This window comes from Drosophila biarmipes, chromosome 3R (assembly GCF_025231255.1).
Source record: "Drosophila biarmipes strain raj3 chromosome 3R, RU_DBia_V1.1, whole genome shotgun sequence".
NCBI classification, from domain to species: Eukaryota; Metazoa; Arthropoda; class Insecta; order Diptera; family Drosophilidae; genus Drosophila; species Drosophila biarmipes.
Genome location: NC_066616.1, coordinates 17,456,044 through 17,477,074, shown reverse-complemented (window position 1 = coordinate 17,477,074; position 21,031 = coordinate 17,456,044). Strand labels below are relative to the sequence as shown.

Genomic DNA, 21,031 nt, shown 5'->3' with positions numbered 1-21,031 from the left:
TAGGAGGAAACCCACCTCAATATTCGAGGCGCCGATCTCCTTGCCATTAAGGCCACGCATAGCTTCGACGGCGCTATCACGATCCTCAAAGTGTATAAAGGCATAGTCTTTAATCTTCTTAACGCGTTCCACCTTTCCATATTGCTCAAATTGCTCCTGTGGGTAAAACTCATTATAATACTATATTAAGAAGTGAGATTTTGTAGTACTACCTTTAGCTTATCCTCTGAGACGTCCTGGGTTAGATTTCGCACATACAGAACTTTAACCTTGGACATGGTTTGTTCATCCGGCTCCTCCTGTGGATCGGCCCAGTCGACTATTATATCACATCCCCAAACCTATAAGCACACCACTCTCATTAGGATGCTGTTTTAGAGACTCCCGATCAGAACTTACCTTAATTCTTCCTGTGCCGAGCCTTCGTTTGGCCAAAGATGCCGCCTTGTGTGACTCGTACTCGAGAAAGCAGAAGCCGCGGTTCTTTTTCTTATCATCTGGCGAACTGTATATGATCACCTCGTAAAGGCCGGCTATAGGTTCAGATTCGGGATCAGGTTTATTTTTAAATAAAGAAAATTGTCATTTGAGTACGGTGAATAGAAATCGTGTTATCAGTTCGAATGCAATGTGATTAGTTGGTTGCATATGTAAAAATTGAAACGAAAGTAATACAACAAAAAAGTATTTGTATCTGTATCGGTATATTGGCAGGTGTTCGTGTGTGCGAGAGTGTTGGAGAGTACAGGTGATAAGACACTGAGACGCACTCTGGGCGAATATTGTTGATAAACGGAATACTGTATTATATTTAAACAGAAATGCACAAAATTGTACACCGCAGGAGGGCGGCTTCGTAAAATAATGAGCATTTCCGTGGTCTGAATCTCTATATAACATGTAGAGCGAATTAGATGATTTTGAAAACCAATGCCAACAATTGCTGCTTGCTTAACTTTTTGAAATACTTTTGAATAGTTGAATGCGCTAAGCTAAGGTAACATTTTCGGTTTTGTGTATGCGAGGTTCGAGATTTAGAGAGAGTATTACAGAGAGCGGGGGTATAACATTAGGTTGGATATGTAGTACGTATAGAGAGTATTGTAAAATGAAACACACATTTAGAAAAACACTTAAAAAACCTCTGTTGCTATTTGTTGCTGTTTGTTTTTGTTTATATATAGTACATGTTGCAAGTAAAATAGGAAAAGTAAAAAAAAACAGGTATAACCAAAAACACAACACGAAGTATAGAGAGCACACATTGAGCTTGGATTCATATTGTTCGTTTGGAGTAATGGAAACGATAACGGGAAAACTATACACAAACATAGCCAGAGTTAGACAGATTAAGAGATACAGAGAGAACGGTGTGTACACTGAGATACAAAGATAGAGATCGGTAGATAGAGAGAACAATAACGTAACAACGAAATATGGATATTGGATTTTGAATTTGGCTTAGTTTCTCGTCGATTCGTTTGCATCAATTGCTCGGGGGAGTAGCGCTTATGTGAGAGATAGATACAGAGAGAGTTAGAGTAAAATGAGTTCATTTTTAAGGCTTGTAGTCTCCAGTCATTAAGTAATGAATTTTATTTATTCAACATGAATAGGCCAAAACATATCGATTTGAGTACACGAATTACTGTTTCATATTTTGGTTTACTTGGGGGACAGGATCGCTTTTCGGTTTCGGTTTCAGTTTCGGTTTGTGTGCGCCGTTTGTTTTCTATGTGTATATGATATAGGTCTGCACTAAAACAAAAACTAGGTTCACATCCCTTTGGTATTTTCGGTTTTCAAAAATATTCAAAATGTTTTGGTTAGCGAATTGTTTAGCTACAGGTTTTCAATGTCAACAAATTGGGCACATTTAATAATTGGAATGTTGAACAAAAAAATATTGAAGAACAATTAGTTTTTTGTTGTATTTACTAACAGCGCTTAACGCTACAGAAAATGAGTGATAGTAATGGCAAAGAGGTAAAAATGCAATCGACCCAAGGACAGGGCTTCCGTTCAGATAAAAAGCCATGTCCTTAAACCTGGTCGTTGGTTAAAATGTTTCAATTTTGTGGGGGGAGTTTCAAAGTGTTCGATAATTTGGTTCTTTTCGATTTCGGGGGTTTAGCATTTTAAAAGCGAAAATTGCAAAACAAAAATCCAATTGATACTTCATTTCGTAGGCTTCCATGCGCTTTTCAATTCTGCAAGTATCGCCCCTAAAAACATTTACAAGGGATTAAGTACAAGTAGTTGGGGTTGGCCAATTCTGGCAGCCAATTGGGGTTTGTGCTGGGCTGGTATTTTATTTTTTTCGGGGTCTTTTGCTTTGTTTGTGGTTGCTGTTGCTGTTGGTTTTTGGATCACTTACGTGCATGTTTTGAAAATTCCTCAATTAATTCGTCGCGATCTCTATTCTTAGGTATATTGCCGACAAATAGCCGGTGATTGTTAAATGATATCGTAACACCAATCTTTTTGCCTTTCCGAATTTCAAAATCATTTAGCTGCAATTGTTTGAAAGTTCACACAAAACAAAAGAAAATTTTGATTTGCTATGAAAAATTTGTAGTTCATTGGTACTGCGATTTGATTTTGGATTGATTTGGTATCGGGTTTGTGGTTTGTGGTTTTCAAAGGTGGTTGAATGAGTGTTCGTGTTTGATAGTAGTTCTCATGGGTGGGAGAAAGTGTGGAGTTCTATTATCTAACTTTAGTAACGTTTGGTTTTTCGTAATAGTTTGTATTGCGTGCCAAATAAAAAGGGAATTTACTCAAAAATAAGGTTGTTCTTTAGCTAAATTCCAGTTGATTCGATGTGGATTATTCGTTTTCACTACCAGTACTAGTACTTACTATGCGGCATAATTACTTTGAAATTAAAAAAAAAAATGGGGATACTCTTCGGGCTCTGTGCAGCCAGAAAGTCAAATGCGACTCGATCTTACCTTATTAATTTCATTTGAGATGACTTTCTGGCTGGCACACGGCGTATACTTAATATTCATAATTTTCAGAGCCTGCCGTCCTACGGTGTGATTAATATTATAGAACATAATGGAAAACAAAGTTTTGCAATGCATAACAATTTGGTAAAAAATTTAAAAATTTGAATATTTTTTGGTTGGTTCTTTTTTTTGTAGGCAAAGTTAATGACTGGAGATATTAGGTAAATAAGTTAAAAAGAAATATTCTTATACGACAATTCAAGCTTGTAACGAATGGCAATGAGACAAATGGGCGTGTCGCTGTATCTATGTGGGCATGTAGTAGTATTGGTGTGATTGTGTGTGTGCTATATATGAGGCAACGTATAGATATGGTAAAACTGAGAAATGCATCCGACGATGTTTGTGGTTCGGTTTTTATTCAATGGGGCGAGAGCGCATTTGAAAAGAGTGTCTCGATTTTTGCTTTCGGGGGAGAACACTTTTCCATTCGTTTTTTTTAGAAGTGTCGAGATGGCAATGGCGGATGTTTGGATGGTTTGAGGTGGAGGGTGAGTAGTAAGGATGAGTTGAAACAAAAACATATAAATAAAACTGAATTCATAAGCCCTAAGACCCTTTCTAACCTACTGTCTTGCTTCTGCAATTAGCCAATTTCTGTTGGTTTAGCCAATTGGATTTTTGTTTACAATTTAGTGCCGATTGCGAAGTTGCCTTAGCTTGCAACTCCAGTGATGGTAATTTAAAATACATTTTTTGGTTAATTTCGTGTTTTGTCAATTTACCTGTAAGTTTACCAAATTCCTCTAAAATTTCATCTTTGCCCTTTGACTTGGGAATATTGCCTACGAAAAGGCGCAGATTCGGTACGCTTATATTTATTTTCAGACACTTGCCGGGTTTTATTTCGTGATTATCGAGCTAAATTGTGGAAGGGAAGGTAAAACGATTCTTTTAATACCAATTCAATGTTAATAATAAATCATAATAAAATCATAACTAACAAATAATTTTGAACTAAGGCTCATAAGGTCGATAAGAGTAAGGGAGGGGTTAAATAATAAGGTTAGGATTGTTAAACTTTTCGTTTGTTTACCAATTTCGAAGCCGGCCGCGTGGCATGAATTTCGGTTGAGTTTCGTTTTGGAAATGTTAAAGGAAAAACGTTTGGTTAGTGGTTAACTGGTTAAGGCAGAAGATATTGGAGGGCCAATATCGTGGTCTGAATTTTGGTCATGCTCGTCTAAATAAAACCAGACAGTGAGATTAAACGTACGCTGCTTAGTCGACTACAAAAGTTGATAGCTACATAGCTGGACTTAGGACTAGAGAAAATTCAACTAAAAAGAAAATAATACAGATACAGAGAAAAAGAGGGGTTTTCAGGTGGGTTTGTGTGTTTTTTTAGGGAGGAGGCCAAATCTTGTACTCGTTGAGGAAGAGAACTCTTTTCAAACTTGCAATTTGAACGGATTCAAGGCGCTGCAGAGATTCATTTGCATAAATTAAGATTACAACTCATAGAAGACGGGACATGCATTACATAAGATACAGAAAGATCAAGTAGAGAGAGACAGCGAGAGAGTGAGACAGATAGCGTTGCCTAAAGTTCAAATTTAATAGTTTATAGCGAAGGCAGAGGTAAAGTTAGCATACGGTAAAAACTAAATAAATTGCACAATTTCTCATGGTCGGATCTAAAAGCGCCAAATCGTACAGGTCGTATTGGTAATTTTTCAGGTCTTGCTGTGGGGAATTTCAGAATATTTGAATTTTGTTTTGGCCGCATAACTGTTCCTACTTCTTCCGATGTGTAAGACACGATAGTAAATATGTGGATACAATACGTTAAATATGTTTATATAGGATAATGTATATATCGTAAGAGTTAGCAATACGTAAAAAACATTGAAGCGGGGGTTTTTTTCTTTAGGGGGACTGGGGTTCTGGTTCTCGAGGGGTGGAGGTGGTGGTCGTGGGTATGGATGGTCGGTGGTTGGCTTAAATACCTGTCGCACTGCATTGACGGCCGCTTCGCGATTTGTGAATGTGACAAATGCATAACCACGATTTGTGCCCGTCATCGGGTCCATCATGAGGCGTAGGTCCCAGATTGTGCCGCAGTCCTCGAAGAGCGGAATCAGTTCGTCCTCGTACATGTCCTTGGGTATCTTGCCGCAGAAAACCTCGCAGCCGTTGCCCGGCACATTGCCCTCCCAGTCAGGAGGCGGCCCACCGTATTTGCGCTGACCTAAAGATGGTAAATCACAGATATGATATTAGGGTTTTAGGATTTATAATATGGAATTAATATATATGCTCACCTGTCGTCACATCTAATGTGTAGCCGGTGCGCTCGAGGATTTTCTTGATCTTGTCCTCGTCGGGACCTTTGACCTGAATGGCAGCTGCGGGCGCGGCCACGCCCTGTTGGCTGGCTCGACTCTTCTGGCGGTACGTCTTCATCACGCCGCACAGGTAGGCGGACTTGTTTGACACGTGCTCCAGGTTCGATTCCAGGAACTGACCCAACACATTCAAGGCACCATCGACGGGGAACTCCTTGAGCGCGTCCAGGGCGCGCTCATCCAGCTCGGCGTGAGCCAGCTTGCCGGTTTTGTAGATTTCATCCAGCTTTCCAGCGACCTGCAGGAAAGTTGGGTTAATCAAAAATACATAAGATAGTTGGGAACTTCGAGCACTCACTTTCTTGTCCAGACCGTATTCCAGCAGCTTGGGGTAGTCCTCTGTACGCTCGCCATCGCCACGGTCGTCGGCTTTCTGATTAATGTCATCTAACAGTTCGCCATTACCCTCCGCCATTTCTGTAAAGGAAATAATTGAAAAATTAAATAAACATATTTTTTTAATTATAAATTTAAAAGTTTAAATGAAGGATTTGTAAATTCAATTCTAATATTTTTTCCATAAAATATTTTGTAGTATTTTCAGCATTACAAGAACTGTATATAAACTAATCTTTAAATATTCTTTAAATTCTTATTGCTAAATGTGGACCCACAATTTTTTCGCGACCTATAAATCTACCTAGCAGAGTTCAACGACCGCTGAAAAATAGCAAAAAGTGCGACTGCCTTGAAAATGGGTCGCGAGAACGTGCGAATCCCAAGAATTTCGCAACTTACGCACCGCCGCACGCACTCGTGGAACGAAATGCGAAAAAGTGAGCATGGGAGAGCGGACAACAAAGCGAAAAAGTTCAATGACTTCAAACAAACTGCGAAACGCACAAATTGGCGATCCGAAAGTGCGTGAGAAGAGAGTGGATAGAGAGAGTGGAGAGTGGAGAGAGCGGCCCACAAAACGTGTTGGCCAAAATGTAAACAATCGAAAAGAGGCTCGTTTGGCGAATTGTGCGTGACGCGTTGCGTATACGCGATGTGGTGCGCCGATAAGCGTGACGTACTGGTTGCCATGGTAACCGGCAGATAAGTCTACCGTACATTGTGGTTTTACGGCCACGGGTTAAACATCCACTGGACTTTAGTTAAATGTTTGACTTAACGACCGCCTGCTAGTTGTAAACTGCCAATTTAGTTGTTTACCAGCCCAAAGTTGGTAATAAAATGATTAAAATACGAGCCGAAACCTGCGTGATTTGATACCTGGCAGCCACCTAATATTTATTTATAATCGCGGAAAACAGAGCTGCAGCTGCAGCGCTGCACTCGACCATTTATCACGAATGAATATTTATGGCGCACTCATAATGAAAATGCAAATTTCCCGCAGTTGTCAAGTGGCAAACGCTCACCCATACACCTCGTAGCATAGAGATCCACCTTAGCAGCCACACTATCAGCAAAAGCTATTTTGATTCGCCCCTATGTGTGCTGTGTGTGCTTGACGTTCAAACAAAAAACAAAGCAAGCCCCAACAGAAATTATAAAACATGAGGAGCCCCACACAACTAGCCGAGAGGCATAATTGCGTAACATGTGCGAATATCAGCCAGCTCTATCGCAAAAAAGAACGGGAGAGGCGGCAGAAACCCGCGATAGAGCGGTGAGCAAACCCGAAGATTTCTAAAATTTTTCTACGGCTCCACGCTTTTTGTTTGTTGCTCTCTGCGTTTCGTTTTCGCTGACATTGAAATACTTTTCGATTGATATCCACGCGAACGGGGCACCAGGAATACTCACTGCTGGAACCGGGCAGCTGGCTAAGAATCCGAATGGCGGAGCGGGTCTTGAGGTTCACGGGTGAGCGGGCCTCACCGCCTCCCTCGTCCTTCTGAATGCGGGCCGGCTCCATTTCGGATGACCAGTGCACAATTTAAGAATTTGTAATTTTCCCTAGACGACTTGGAATTTCGCTTGCAATCGTGTGAATTTATTTTCTTATCGTTTTTTCCGGTTATTCGTTGTTTTTTTTTTTTTTATAAATCAACAGTCAGAAAGTTATAGTTGTTCCGAAACGATTCGAAAGACGGCTAAGAATTTTCACAACTGAATAGAAAGAAATTTGTCCGGCCGACACAACAATGCCAATACATTATCGAATGATACGACTTTTGACAATTGCCTGGCGGGGCCAACTGTGATTCCGAATTTGGGATAGGGCTGGGGGTAGGGTTACTGAGACCCCGAGCTGTAGAGGTGGCAATTCTGCGACTGCTTCTGGAACTATTATTTAGACTGCAACCGGCTGGATATTTATGACAACTGCAGTGTGGGGCCATCAGAATGCAATGTGCGCTATAACAATAAACGCAACCAGTCAGCCAGTAGCAACAATAACAGACCTCGTGCATAACCCATTCTGGGGGCCCCTCCCAGGTGGTATATATATGTAGGTATATCTATGGCTGGGCGCGAAAACGCAGCGAGCTGTGAGTGGAAAGTGTTGGCGACAACCGCAGGGAAGCCCGCAAGAGGGCAAACATGAAAATGTGCAGGAAAAGCGCTTTATCGGGGCCCGGCAAACTGAATACTGCACACTGCACACTGTATGGTGCAAGGAAATGAATAATAAACACGGCCAATGGACATTGAGCCGGACGAGGATCGAAGGGAGTAAAGGACAGCAGAGCAGGAAATTCCATTAGGATTGCAGCGAAATATCGATAAAAGGGGATTCCCCATACGCAGGGTTGCCAGGGCTCTGCAATCTAGGGGGTGCTCTAGAAAAGGCCACATTCCCGAGCCAATTGAAGGCAGCCAGGCCATTCAGGCGACTGTTTCTGGCCTAAAAGCCCTTTCAATTTGCAACACTTGCCTCCGCCTGTCTGTTCGCCCGGCTGCCTCATCATTTTTTATGCATGTTTGTTATGGCAACCGGGTGGCAACCCTGTCCGCTGCATACGAAACAGTCGTGAAAAAAGGAAGAAAGTGAAAAAACAAAGAGCCGCTTGCATGCTGAAGACCAGTCCTGTTTGCATGTTCGCTTGGCAACTACCTCAATAAATTTGATGTTGATGCCGGCGATATGCGGTAGCATACACATGCAGCAGTGGCATATCCCGAGCCGAGTTAGTACACCCTCTGCCATAAAAAAAGCACAGAAAAAAGCCACCCCCCAGAGCAAGGGTGGTTTTTGCCAACGGATTCCACCATGCCACCGCACTCCTCAGCCAAGAGATAATGCCTGGTGTAAGGTTAGTAAATCAGCGATATGACAAATCGCCGCAACGCAGGCGGAACACTTAATGCGACGACTCTTGTTCCCATGAAAGACAAAGGAGAATCAAAATTGCTGATAGAGCCAAATAAATCGTTTTGCCACATTCGTTCGTCACTCGCGTCCCCGGCTGCCAGACAAAGCGTCGCCACCGGGAGCGGTCTGGTCTAGAGTTACAAGGTGGCCCCCAGCCCAACTCCGCCCCTTTTGAAGCCAGACTGTGGAGAAACTACCTACAAAGGGGCATAGTTTGGGGGGGTCCAAGTCTGGGGTTGTTCGCCACGCTGCGGGAGGAAGTGTTAAAGTTTCAGGCTTTCGCAATTTGAATTTCAAGAAGCCCCGGCCATTTAAATGTTATTGCCATGGACAACGGCGACAACAATGGGCACCACCTTCCCTTGGGCTTATTGATTTTCACCCCCCCAACTAGTGGCACTCCACTGTCCAGTTAAGCCGATTTAAGGCGCAAAAATAACTCCAGCCTGCCTGGCTGGCGAGCGGGAAAACTGCAGACACTGCAGAGCTCGGACCAAACCTGAAGGCCTCCGAACGGAAGTGTGGCAAATGCCTTCTTGTAATTTATAGCCCCCGGTAGGGGGGGGGGGGGGGGGGGCAAGGGCTGGGGGCCGGGAGTTTAGAAGGCGGCCAGTTGGCCGCATAAGTTGCACAATTTATGGCATTGCGACAACGAACAAATTCCCTGCGAAGTGCAGGCGAACCAAGCAAATTAGATGGAAGCGCCTCGCAGGCGGCAGACGACGGTGGAGATGGCTCTTAAGAGAATATTAAACGAATGAAATTTATTGCAATTTATGGAGGGCTACAGAGGAAGTTTAATGAAATATGAGAAATGCTGCCAGTTAAAGTGCAAAGCCACTTTATTGCTGCCTGCTTTTAGGCGTGGAATTAAATTATTTTCGGAAGATTTGAATGGTTTAGTTTGTCCAAATTTTATTGGATTCATACGTTGAAAGCTTTGCCTTCATAAAAGATTATTCCCCTTTCTATATTAAACCTATTAGATAAGCTATCTGTTTTTCCATCTGCGTCTTTTTTATTAACATTTAAACAAACTGCCTCTAAAGTGAGCGTCCCCAATACTTGCAGGACCCGCTGCCAAAATCAAAGATAACATGGCAATGAGTTGCAAGTCGGGTTTATTTAAGTAAACAGCAACGAGTTCGTGGCGGTTCAGTGGGGTTTTGTTGCCAAGAAACCAATCAGGCGGCTCCTGCCTCCGCAATATCTGCCAGAAAAGCTCTCTTTTTGGCCACGTCACTGGGGTCCACACAGACACGGTCATAAAAACCGTGCAGCCCGGCCGGGGAAATGTTTTCAATATTTGATGCTCACATTTTGTGGCCGCAGAAAGTGCAGGGACGCTCTGAGCCCGACCACATCAACAAATGAAAATGGCGCCCAACATCCCCGAAGCCCCCTTTTTGCCCCACACCCCGAAAACAAGCCCGAGCGAGGAGGTCAGTCACGTGTTGGCCAGGCCAAAAGCAAGAGGCCCTGTCGAATTCACTGCATTGCGGCAGCGACAACAACAGTCCGTAAATTCCGGACAGTAGTGTGTGTGCGCCAACAGTCTGAGGCATTGTGTCTTGCCCCGTGTATTTGCCGTATTTGCTGTGCAACTGCCAAAAATAAGGAGTGAAAAAACAACGTACGACGTGCCTGCAACAGTACATAATGCCGCCGGCTCTGGGGACGGGGAAATTGTCAGGGGCTGGGCGAAAATAGGAGGCACGCGACAAGCTCGAAATGAAAATTACACAAAAGTTTGCCAGAGAAGAAAATGGCGTGCTTTTTTATGGCTGCCAAAGATGCCCCCAGGAGTCGATGTCGGAGCTGGTGGAGTCGTAGAAAGTGGAAAGCCAACTTTTGCAGTGCCACAAAAAAACACGCAAATGGCAGTAGTTTGGGGTGTCGATGAGGGGAGTACCCTGGAAAATGCATTCCATCTATTTATCTGATGTTATATCTATAATATTTCTCAATTCTATGGTACTTACTTCTCTGAAGGAAATAAAAACCCTTGATCAATTTAAGCAATCCTTTCTATAAGCACAATGTAGATTTGCATGTTTTTCTCCTCAATTTATAGCCTCTCCCCTAATGGAGTAAAAACGTGGCCAAAAGACAGAGGCAAGCACATGCCACTCGGGCCACCGGAAACCGAAATGCGCTTTTGTGTGCCCCACACGACCCCCATCCCACATCCCATATCCAGCCAACCCATCCCAATCCCAGCCAGCCCAAACAAACCCAGAGCCGAGAACCCATCCCTCGAAAACCACCCAACCGGAGCGGGGGCAACAATCCAATCCGACACAAAACCCCAGTCCAATCCGAGTGGGACAAGAGCTAAGCTGAGATAGCCGGCAGGTTTCCACTGGGTTCCCCATAGTTTGGCGAATTAGAAAAGTGCCGGCTGCAGGCGCCGCTCAATTGCATTGGGTTCCAGGGGGGGGCCACGAGGGGCAGGAAGTGGGGTATCCACCATAGAATGGGGCGCGGTAAACGAGTCTCGTTGAGCGCGTATCTTGCATTTTTATTTTAGCATATTTTATTATTTGCGAAATTAGGCTGCTCCAAGTACCGCCCCCTGTGGTGCCTTTCTATATTGTATGGTTTGGTTCGGTGTGGTATGGTATGGTCTTGCATGGTATGGGAGGGAGTGGGTGGCACATCCTGGCGGATAGCTCTGAGTGGCACGGCTCCCGCTGACTGCAACGTATCTACAGCGACATCGGCATTCAAAGTGGCCTGAATAAATTGTGAAGCGCTTGGAAATTAGTTTGAGAAAAGGAGGCAATTTAGAATATATTTTAGATATTTACAGTATCATCTCTAATAATTTTAATTGAATTAAAAATGAAAGAAGTAACTAAGTTCCTATTTAAAAATTAAACAAGTATAATAAGAATAAAATAAATATTTCTAAACCAGTATTCTTTAATCGAATTTTATTTTAACCCTTGTAGCCCCTTTTAAGAACCTCAGCCTACGCCACTGGCTTTTTTATTCCCCATTACCACATGTAATTTCATCTGTAGTTCAGAATGTAATCAGAATTATTAATCACAAAGTGTCCTCCCCAAGAGTTTGTGAATTCAGAGTGCACTCCGAGCAAAAGTGACAGCTTGTAATTGCCGCAGAGAGGCTTATTAATACATATTTTCAATTTGAATAATGAATGAGAGGGGGCGGGGGTATTTTCTGCAAAACAACTAAGTTTTTCCCGCAGCGAAGGGGGGTAAGAAAGCGACAAAAAGAAGAGAAAATTACTTAACACGGCTCCCAAGTTGAAAATGCAAAAGCCAAAACGTGTTTGCCGGCAACCCCTCCGAGGAGTTGGGACCCCCCATTGTCGCCCTCCAAGCCCCCTGGCCGCCGGCCATGTTCTCGCCGAGAGCCAAGAGTCATGCATCATGCAACACCCAAGCGAAGTGAGAGCCGCTTTTGGGGGCAGCATGAAAGTACAAAGGCGAGCGAGGAGAAAACATGGCGAAGCGCCAAATTATGCGCGCATGGGTGGGGTGGGGGGTGGCGCGTTGCAAGGGGGCCCAAGGCAGGGGTCCCGCCGAGGGGGGTTTGTTGAGGACGCGACAGACAACAGAAGAAGAAACTGCAAATTATGGCGCTCTCTCCCCCACCCTGCTTTGCCAACCCATTTCTCTCTGCGAGGAGAGAGCGCATTGCACTCGGGAGCTTTTGGGCCACTGCAGGCGAGCTTTGGGTCTCGCTCTCCCAGCCGCCCAGCCACCCCCCACATTTTCCCCCCTTTTATGCACGCCGGCCGGTTTTCGAACGGTGCAAGTGTGTGGGTTTAGTGGCTGTCGGTGTGTGGGTGCCTCTACGTGTGTGTGTGTGTGTGTGTGTGGACGCCATTTGGGTTGACACGTGGCCGAAGTTTTGGAGCCCAGGAGCAAAAGCAGGCTGCAGTGGACCCGGGCTAAGGCAACAAACAGAGAAGGTACCACAAGAAACGCACAAATCTCGGTTTAAAGAGGCAGCACAAACCGGTTTGCCACACACACGCACACACACACACAGAGGGTTCAACTTTGTCTGGACTTTTCCTTATTTTAAGTTCACTTTTTAATGATTTAAGCGGCGTCGGCGGCGACGAGATATTGGAGCAGAAGGAAGGGCACAAAGGGGAAGGGGCAGGAGAAGCAGGGAGGAGGCGAACGATGCAAAAGGCAAAAATCAAAATGGTGGCCCAAGAAGCACAGTGGGGGAGGGGGACGGGGAGGGGGATACCCAAGAGGTAGACGACGGCGTTTTAATGCGATTGTGACGATGTTAAATGCATTGCCTCGCACACACACACACACACTTGCCTATGCAAACGGAAAGGCAAGCGTCGCAAAAAAAATAAGAAAATACCATGCTGCATGCCTCTCTTCCCCGAGCCTGTGTGTGTGTGTGTGCGTGTCTGTGTTGGGGGCGCTTCCATTGTGGGGCCGCTGCTGGCTTGTGTGTGTGTGCTGCAGTGTTGGACAACGCCAAGAAACGTGGGCGTTGTTGTTGTCGTTGCCGTTGTCAGTTTTTATGGAATATCAGTGGAAAACACCTGAACGCACATACATTCCATTTGAATTCATTTCGTTTCGTTTCATTTCATTTCACTTCACGCCATGCGTCAGCTGTTCGGCGTTCGCTTCAATTTTATACCCCATACGCAGTGTATACATATAGACGTTTCTAATTTTTGCACATTATTGCAGGGGCACACACACACACACCCGCACACACGCACACCGATGGAGCGACATGCATATATAGGCAGCAAAGCACTTGGGGCTGCACTGCAAGAAAAAAGAGAGAGGCGTGGAGGAGGAGGCGAAGAGCAGCAAGACCAAGGCGGAATGAAGTGAAAAAAATAAAATGCCGTCGCTTTTTGTTCCTACATCGGAACGTACTAACACACGCACACACTCACTCGAGCACTCTCACACACAGGCACTTGATACGATATTGTTGTCTGCGCTCGCTCACTTTTTATATTTTTATACCTATATAGGATGGTGTCGGTGTGAGCGTGTGTATGGCCACTAATTGCAAATTGCAGTTGGCAAAAGTATCGCCAAGATACTGAAATTACCTTTTCTTTCTGTTTTTTTTTTTGTTGTATTTTCTATGTTGTATTTGGCTTGCACTAAGAAATTCACAATATTACTTCGTTGCGTTCAATTTGAACTATTGATATTTGCGTATTTTGTATTCCTTGACGGCGTTGCACAATTTGTTGCTAGCTTCCTGGCATTTGCTACATCGAATATTTGTATTTTTGTATTTTTTACTTAAGATCGTATCGTATATGAGATCACAATTGGCCGCCCGCCGTTCCGTTGTTACGTTTCCGTTTCGATTCGCATGCCGCGCGCGCTCTCTGCCAGCATATTCTTTTTAATAAATATAACTATGGGAATTTACGGTCCTATACGTTGGTTGTGCTGCTGGTTTTGCTATTTCCCCTGCTTTTTGGCAAGCACACTTTTCCGAACGAACAACTGCAGTTGGGCGATGGTTATTTTTGGGTATGTCCAATCTTTTTGCGTGCGGCAGCCGCGTTGTAATAATGGCGGACGGCAACGTCTACGTCACCGGTTCTCGGTTCGCCAACGTCTGAGAATCGAACGGGCAACTGAGAATCGAGAATCGAATCGGGGAACAGCAGCGGTACTGGCAGAATCAGAAGCTGAGGCTGTAGCCGCTCCGCTCGCAATTCTGGTCTTCACGTCGTCACTTGCGTCGCACAACAAAGGCCACAAACCAAACAACTACAACTCGGGGAGTCGGCGAGTCGCAGTCGCAGTCGCAGCCACGGAAAAGCTGCAGCGACAAAAGTGCACGCACACCAGCGCCGAGGGAGAGCCCACGGAGCGTCACTCTCACACAGATACGTTTGTATCTCAGGCGGGCAAAAAGTTTCGCAATAAAAAAAAGAAAGGAACGCAGCCAGGAGAGAGAGCGAGAGAGCGCGGCCGAGACCGCAGCAGAGGAGAGAGGGAGAGAGATAAGCAGTGCGAGCAGAATTTGCACAACAAAGCGGATGGCGAAAAAACATGCTCTCTCCCGAACACACACAAACAAACACTCTGCTCTCTGCCGTTCTCTTTTGGCATGGCTTTCAAAGATCGCGGAAAAAAACACGAGAAGCGAATCTTGTGTCGCGTGTGGAAGCCAAGTTTTCATCTTCATCTTCAAACTCTAGCAGCCAAGAACAGTAGACCAAAAAACCAGACAAACAAAAGTGAAAATTCCTCATAAATAGGCTAGAAGAATTTCAGCAAGTTGCCTCTTACACAGAGAGAAAAATGTATGCCACATAAAATTAATTGTTTAGAATGGTAAATATTTTGACTTAAATACATATACAAACTCAAAATGTAGGGGTGGGATTAGAACTCTGACTTCCATAGCCAGAAGGAATTTTTTTTAGTAAATTTAATATTTTGTGTTGAAATGAACATTGCTTTACAAATGGTACTACAAGATATAAAGAGTCTAGATACCGAACCTTCTTTTTCTCCGTGCAACGTATCTTTCACTGTCGACGTTCCACAATGCGTTCCACAAGAAACACACACACGAACTCTCGGGCATGAGAAACATCTATGCAAAAAAAAAAACTGCTGAACATTCCTTCAAAGGGGTTAAATGAGCGAAAACAACAAAAAGAACGAATGCCCAAGGGCTGAGTGTAAAAAACGTAGATGCTGTCTGTAAATTTGTATACAACTTTGGCATGAGGGCAAATCGTCGGTCGAATCGTTAACTAAAATAAACGCACACAGTTGCAGCGGCCTTTGCAAACACACAGATACGCTTACGGATGCCGATGCACACGCACAGCCACAGATTCAGATACTGCCACCACAGATGCAGCCGAGAGATGACTGGACAGTGGGTTTGGGTTGGGGTTTTTTTGCAGGGGGAGGAGGTGCCAGCCCCCCACCCACAACGCCCACGCCGGCTTTCCGGCATTTTGGTCATGAACTTGTGGGTTTCGCTCGTCTGCCGGTCCCCAACAGCCACTGCACCACCCACTTGCCGATTGCGCTTCAGATTCCGACCAAGGTAAGTGGCTCGTCAGCACGTGAACATCGCATCCCAATTCAATAGCAGGCGATTCTCTCTAGCGGTGTAAAAATAAACAAAACTAAGGGGAATTCTTTCGCCACTCAGCACTCGCCTTTGAATCGAAACATGCTGAAATTATTTATTCTGCGGTACAACTCAGAGGGTCTCTCAAGTTACCCGAAAGTTTTGGGGGACACTTCGAGATGAAAACGGAGACCCTGGGAAGTTGGCTTAAAAACATAAGTGGGTGCCGCTGACTAACAGTAAAACAGCTGGGTAACCTTAGAAGCCGGCGAAAGAATTCGAGTGTGTTGGCTAGATTCCAGGAAAGTGTGGGAATGTTTGCGGCCACTGATCACACCCCCTGAAATATGATGAAAAAGATGTTTCCCTGAATAACAAATAGCCCAAGAAATTAACTAACTAACCACGATTCAAAAAGGTTTAAAAAACACCAATGGACTTAATGAAGAAGGTAAAAAGGTAGGAAAATATGTATATGATATAAGAGATACTTTTTCGACGAGGGTTTAAACGTTAAATAAATAAAAAAAAATGAATACAACTTTAATAGCCATGGATAAACTCGTATTTAAGTAAGCTATGAAGAATAAATAATTCAAACAAAATAAGTAGAATTTCTTGGTTCTTTTTTAAGATAGACAAACTGAACAAAGCCCTGTTATAAAGAGTGTTGGCCAGCAACCTTGAGTCACCATCTAAACGCGATATCTTTACGACGGCTAATGAAATTCTTTGTAGAATCGCCCCAATAAAAAATCAGAGATCCATATCTGGGAAAGGGAGTGCCCCGCCAGCGGTACTAGCGGCTTGGAATCAGAATTGGCGACTTACTCGAGCGAATTGTTGCTGCAACTTCCGAGTAGAGAGTATCTCAGGCGCTGTGTATCCAAGTGTGCGGGGTGTACTGGTGCTGCTGCTGCTGCTGCTGATGAAGGTGATGTATCCAATGGGTGCTGTAGATATTTAATCCGAAAATGTGCTAAGCTATATTTATGCGAACTAAAGCGAGTGTGTGTTTCTTTCGTTGCGATTTCAAGTTTGTTACGTTTTTGCACTATTCATGAACTTCACTAGTAGATTCACTGGCGCGCACTTAACGACTACAATGGGTGTTTGTTGCAAATAGAGTAGTATTTGCCACTTTCGCGCTTTTCCGACACGTTGCGTTGCGAGTGCAGATGCGATGCGACGTGCAGATGCAGGGAGAGTACAGTAGATCACACACCGCTCGGCGACTCTCTTCGGCGCTCTGTGCTATGGCTATGTGGCTATGTGGCCAGCCTTTTGACCAGGAATGCAGCTCTGCAGTAATTGCAATCAGCGGTGCACTCGCCAGCGAACTGATCGCCTGTTGCTGGGGGCTGTGGCTCTGGCTGCAGATCGCCGGTCGCAGCAGCGCTGCACAGGAAGTGCACGAAGCCTCGGAGAACAAGTTACGAGCGCTCGGCTTTCCGATCGTACCCTCGATTGGATGGGATTGGATCGGCCGCTGCAGTTGCACTCTCCGCGCGGTGCTCTTTTTTCAGATGTATGTCTTTCGATCGCTTTTTTTATACTTTATATGGGGCGTATACCCCGCGTGGAGCTTTGAAACCTCGATCGGCGATCGTGTAGAGAGTATCTATGTCTGTGGTATGGGGGTTCCAGAGCCGCTTCGAAAGCTTCGGATGCACTTTCCCTGGCTCTGCGGGTTACGTAAAGCTAGCTGGCAGACAGGCTCGCAGGCAGGTAGCAGTGTATCTTGGCTAATTTTGATTAAATTTCCTTTAGCTATTATAGATTTCGTTTAGATTCGGTTTCGAAAGTCTCGGCCGACTGCGTTTCGAGGTGATCCAATCTGGTACAATCCAAACAATCCAAACCGACTGAAAGGTAACGCGCAAATCTGTGTGCAAACGCAGTCGCTGGTTGGCTAAAGTTGATTGCTCTAACTGGTTAATTATATAATTTAAATTGTTTTCAGTTCGCCTCACTTGATGATCATAATTTGTCACTAATTTTTGTCACGAAATATGCACTTTTAGTTATTGGCTTTCCTTGCAATTTGTTTTCTTTCTTTTTTTTCTTTTCTTGTTTTGGCTTAACTTTGCTTTAGGTTGTGTTTGTTTCACTTGTTAGAAATTGATAGATTTTGTATTTGATTTTAATGCATTTCCAGACATGTCGCTGCATTTTGCGTAGGCTTTTAAAGTTTGCAACGCGTGGCCATAGATACCTTGCTCCCCGTTTATTATTACAAGTTTTATGCCGCTTTTCGACTGCGTTCGTTTCGATGTTATATTTAGTTGTTAAAATTAAAAGCGTAATTGGCTTGTACACTTAACCATAGTAGAGAATATTATCAAAGATTTACCGTCGTTATTAGTAATGTAGCAAATAAAGAAAAACTTAAACAAAAACTGGCAAATGTTTTGCTTAAAAACGTTTTAACACTAACAAGTTTTGCTAATGGTGAAGATGATGATTACAACTGTGTGGTTCGGTGCTATTGTTTGATTTTCCGAAGTGATGGCTGTTTGTTTTAGTGGCTGGCTCTATTGCAGTTGGTATATAATCCAAAGTGTGTTGAAGACGTCGTATGCGCGGACTCCGATCCTGAATGGAATTTTGACTAAAATGCTGTGCGATTTCCAACGTTGACTGTGGATTTTTGGCTGGGTTTTTTGTTATAATTTTTTAAGATATTTCCGAAAGGTGTTGTTGGTCAGAGTTTCCTTAACCGTTTGTGTATAAAGTTCCAGATTTGTGGTTGCAATATTTTCGCATGGTCGTTTGCGCGTCCGCGATACTTGCGAGTGGAGTGGCGATGCGATACAGATACAGATACCCGGCTGGCTGGGTAGTCAGTCAGTCTCAGAGGCCCGAAATTCAGAGTCGCCGTCCGTTGGCGACAAAAAGCTTGCAGTCGTAGTTGCGTTGCACACAGATACACCACCACCAGCATGCAAGCGAACGGCCAGAGAGCGGGAGAGAGCTAACGAGAGAGCGCCACGGCAGTTTGCCGGCAAAGCAAAGGTGAAGCTACGCACACAGGCGCATTCTGCGCTTCCTTTTTGTTTTGTTTTTGCCATTCGCAGCGGCAGTCGCACTCGCCTGCATTGGTATTGCATCCGCTCTCTCAGACTCACTCACACACAGACACTACCATTCGCCTGCTTTTTGTGGTCTTTCGCCCCAGCTAGCAACCACCCAGCTTTTTGCCGGCTTGTAGTCAAACCTTTGTCGCCCAGAGAGCACTCTATGCCACTCGCTCTCTATGGTTTTTTGTGGCCTTTTTTGCCACACCGAATTGACCCCTCACAAGTTCTGTGATTCCGATTCCGATTCAGATTGAGATTCCGATGCCCAAAGATGCCAACAAAGTTGCGATGCGTTTTGTCGCCAGGGGCTCTTGTATCTTGTATCTCGCATCTGTCTCTCTCTCTCTCTCGCTCCGCCGCTGCCCTCTCGCTTCCACTCGCCGCCTATGTTGTGAGGAACATTTCAATTAACTGCAATTCTTTTGCTCCCATCGCTGCCCGGCGGGCAATCCGTTTTTATGATCCATCCACTCGCCTCGCTGCCCGCCGCCCGTCCAAGTTTAATTAACTCGAAGTCACGGACAATGGCCGAGCGACAAGTAAAGCGTATCTAGATGCCCCCGATAAGATCTGTCAGGGCTCTATGCGCCCATCTCTCTCGGAATCCGATTCTGAATCGGATTTTCGCCACTCGCTAACTCAATTTGCCAGCCAGCAGGTGCGATGACCGCGCCGGGGAGTACGAAAAGTTTGGATGGGAAAACCCAAGTTGCCAGTGGATGGGGCATAGGCTGGTTTTGGATGTTGGCAGATTCTTCTGAAACTGCTTTTCTCTGCAATATCTTAAGGATTCAGTGGAAGGAACCATGGGGATACTTCCGAAACTCTGGGTTTATTTTAAGGAATAATACATCACATCTTGTTATTATTTTCCTAACTATCTATAATATTTTATGTAAGGATCATTTGTTATATAAGGAACAGAATAGAGTTAAAACTAAGCAATAAGAACATTTTTTAACATTCTACATTTAAGAATTATTTTGAGTCTAAAAGGATGTTTTATAATATACAGTGAAACTACAATAATTACAAACTCTATAAACAAAGTATCAAATTGACTACAGTTGAGCCATATTTAAGCAAATGTAGCACTACAGTCAATCCCATCTGCAAGGGGATTTTCTGAAGTTCTATCATAAGAGGTCATTAAAAATTGGTTCAAATTAAGGAAGTACGACTGTGGGAGCAACCATGGCCTTCTGTGGGCGAACTTCGAAAGCATCTTCTCCTGCAAACAGGGCAGAATGCGAAAGCCAAACGGAGCGAGAGTGGGCAACGAGGCTGAAAGGATAACGCTCTGGATGCTGCTGCTGCCTCACATTGATCAGGATGACCATCAGAAGCGGAAGAGGCAGCGGCAGCAGCAGCAGCAGCAGCAGCAGCATCATCAAAATCGGAGGCATCATCAAGCGCGGCATCAACGCCAACAACAACAACAGAAATGTCCGTATCTGCGGCGATAACGCAGTTTTTCGTGCCGATCCTGTTTTTATTCCCACAGTTTTGCGAGGCTTACATCTGACGGGGGACGCAGTGGCCCCGTAGTGGCGGTGGCTATATGGTAGCTATAGGGGAATATCACGGGCGCATGGTCATCATCAAGGCGTTCGGATCGCATCGGATCGCGGAGCGCTGCGATGGTCTCGAAATAATAAGATGACATCCAACACTTCTTGCGATGCGAGAGGCACAAACACACAGAGGCCCAGGCACAAAGCTCGAGACCAAGTCGAAGACCAAGACCAAGACCAAGACCCTACCCCCATATGTGGCCGGTTCCCCTAGCAACCCCCTCACATCCTCATCAACCCCCTGCCATGCCAGCCGCAGTCCGTTCCAAATATTTTTCATATAAAAAATCGCATTTTTTGCCCTCTCGCGCATAATAAAACTTTTTCTGCATGCTTTTCATTTCATTTCCTTCGAGATGCCGGGGGGTTGCCGAGGGTCGAGCGGCTCCTGGGGGGAGGGCGGCAGACAGCAGCGCACTTGGCCGCCGCACAAAGGAAGATCACGGCGCAAGGACTTGTCTGCATTCAAATCGATGTAGGTAGAGGTTGAGGTTGAGGCAGAGGTAGAGGTAGAGGTACTCGTACTCACACTCGTCCTCAGACGCGTCCTCGAATGTACCTGAACCTCTCTCGCAAAGGATGGACAATGTCCAGGGCCCGAAACTTATTGAGCCTCGCTGATATTTCAGTTTCGCCCTCGGTTCTTTTTTGTCGCTCTTCC

At 44.7% G+C, this 21,031-nt stretch overlaps 1 protein-coding gene across 20 annotated transcripts in view; it reads right to left on the bottom strand.

Annotated features, from left to right (window-relative positions):
* LOC108031401 (heterogeneous nuclear ribonucleoprotein R) overlaps positions 1-21,031 on the bottom strand; it is a 55,887-nt gene that overhangs the window by 12,782 nt on the left and 22,074 nt on the right. For 5 of the 20 annotated variants that reach the window (XM_017104770.3, XM_044092370.2, XM_044092374.2 and 2 more), the window contains exons 3-9: positions 5,661-5,779; positions 5,279-5,600; positions 4,964-5,205; positions 3,740-3,875; positions 400-533; positions 213-341; positions 16-156 (exon numbers count right to left, since the gene is read on the bottom strand). In XM_017104770.3, coding sequence (XP_016960259.1) covers positions 16-156; positions 213-341; positions 400-533; positions 3,740-3,875; positions 4,964-5,205; positions 5,279-5,600; positions 5,661-5,779 — 1,223 coding nt within the window. Of the gene's footprint in view, positions 1-15; positions 157-212; positions 342-399; positions 534-2,377; positions 2,514-3,739; positions 3,876-4,963; positions 5,206-5,278; positions 5,601-5,660; positions 5,780-7,117; positions 7,477-13,710; positions 14,372-16,547; positions 18,543-21,031 lie in introns of those variants that run through there. The other 15 variants (XM_017104768.3, XM_017104771.3, XM_050888901.1 and 12 more) reach the window with 10 other exon arrangements.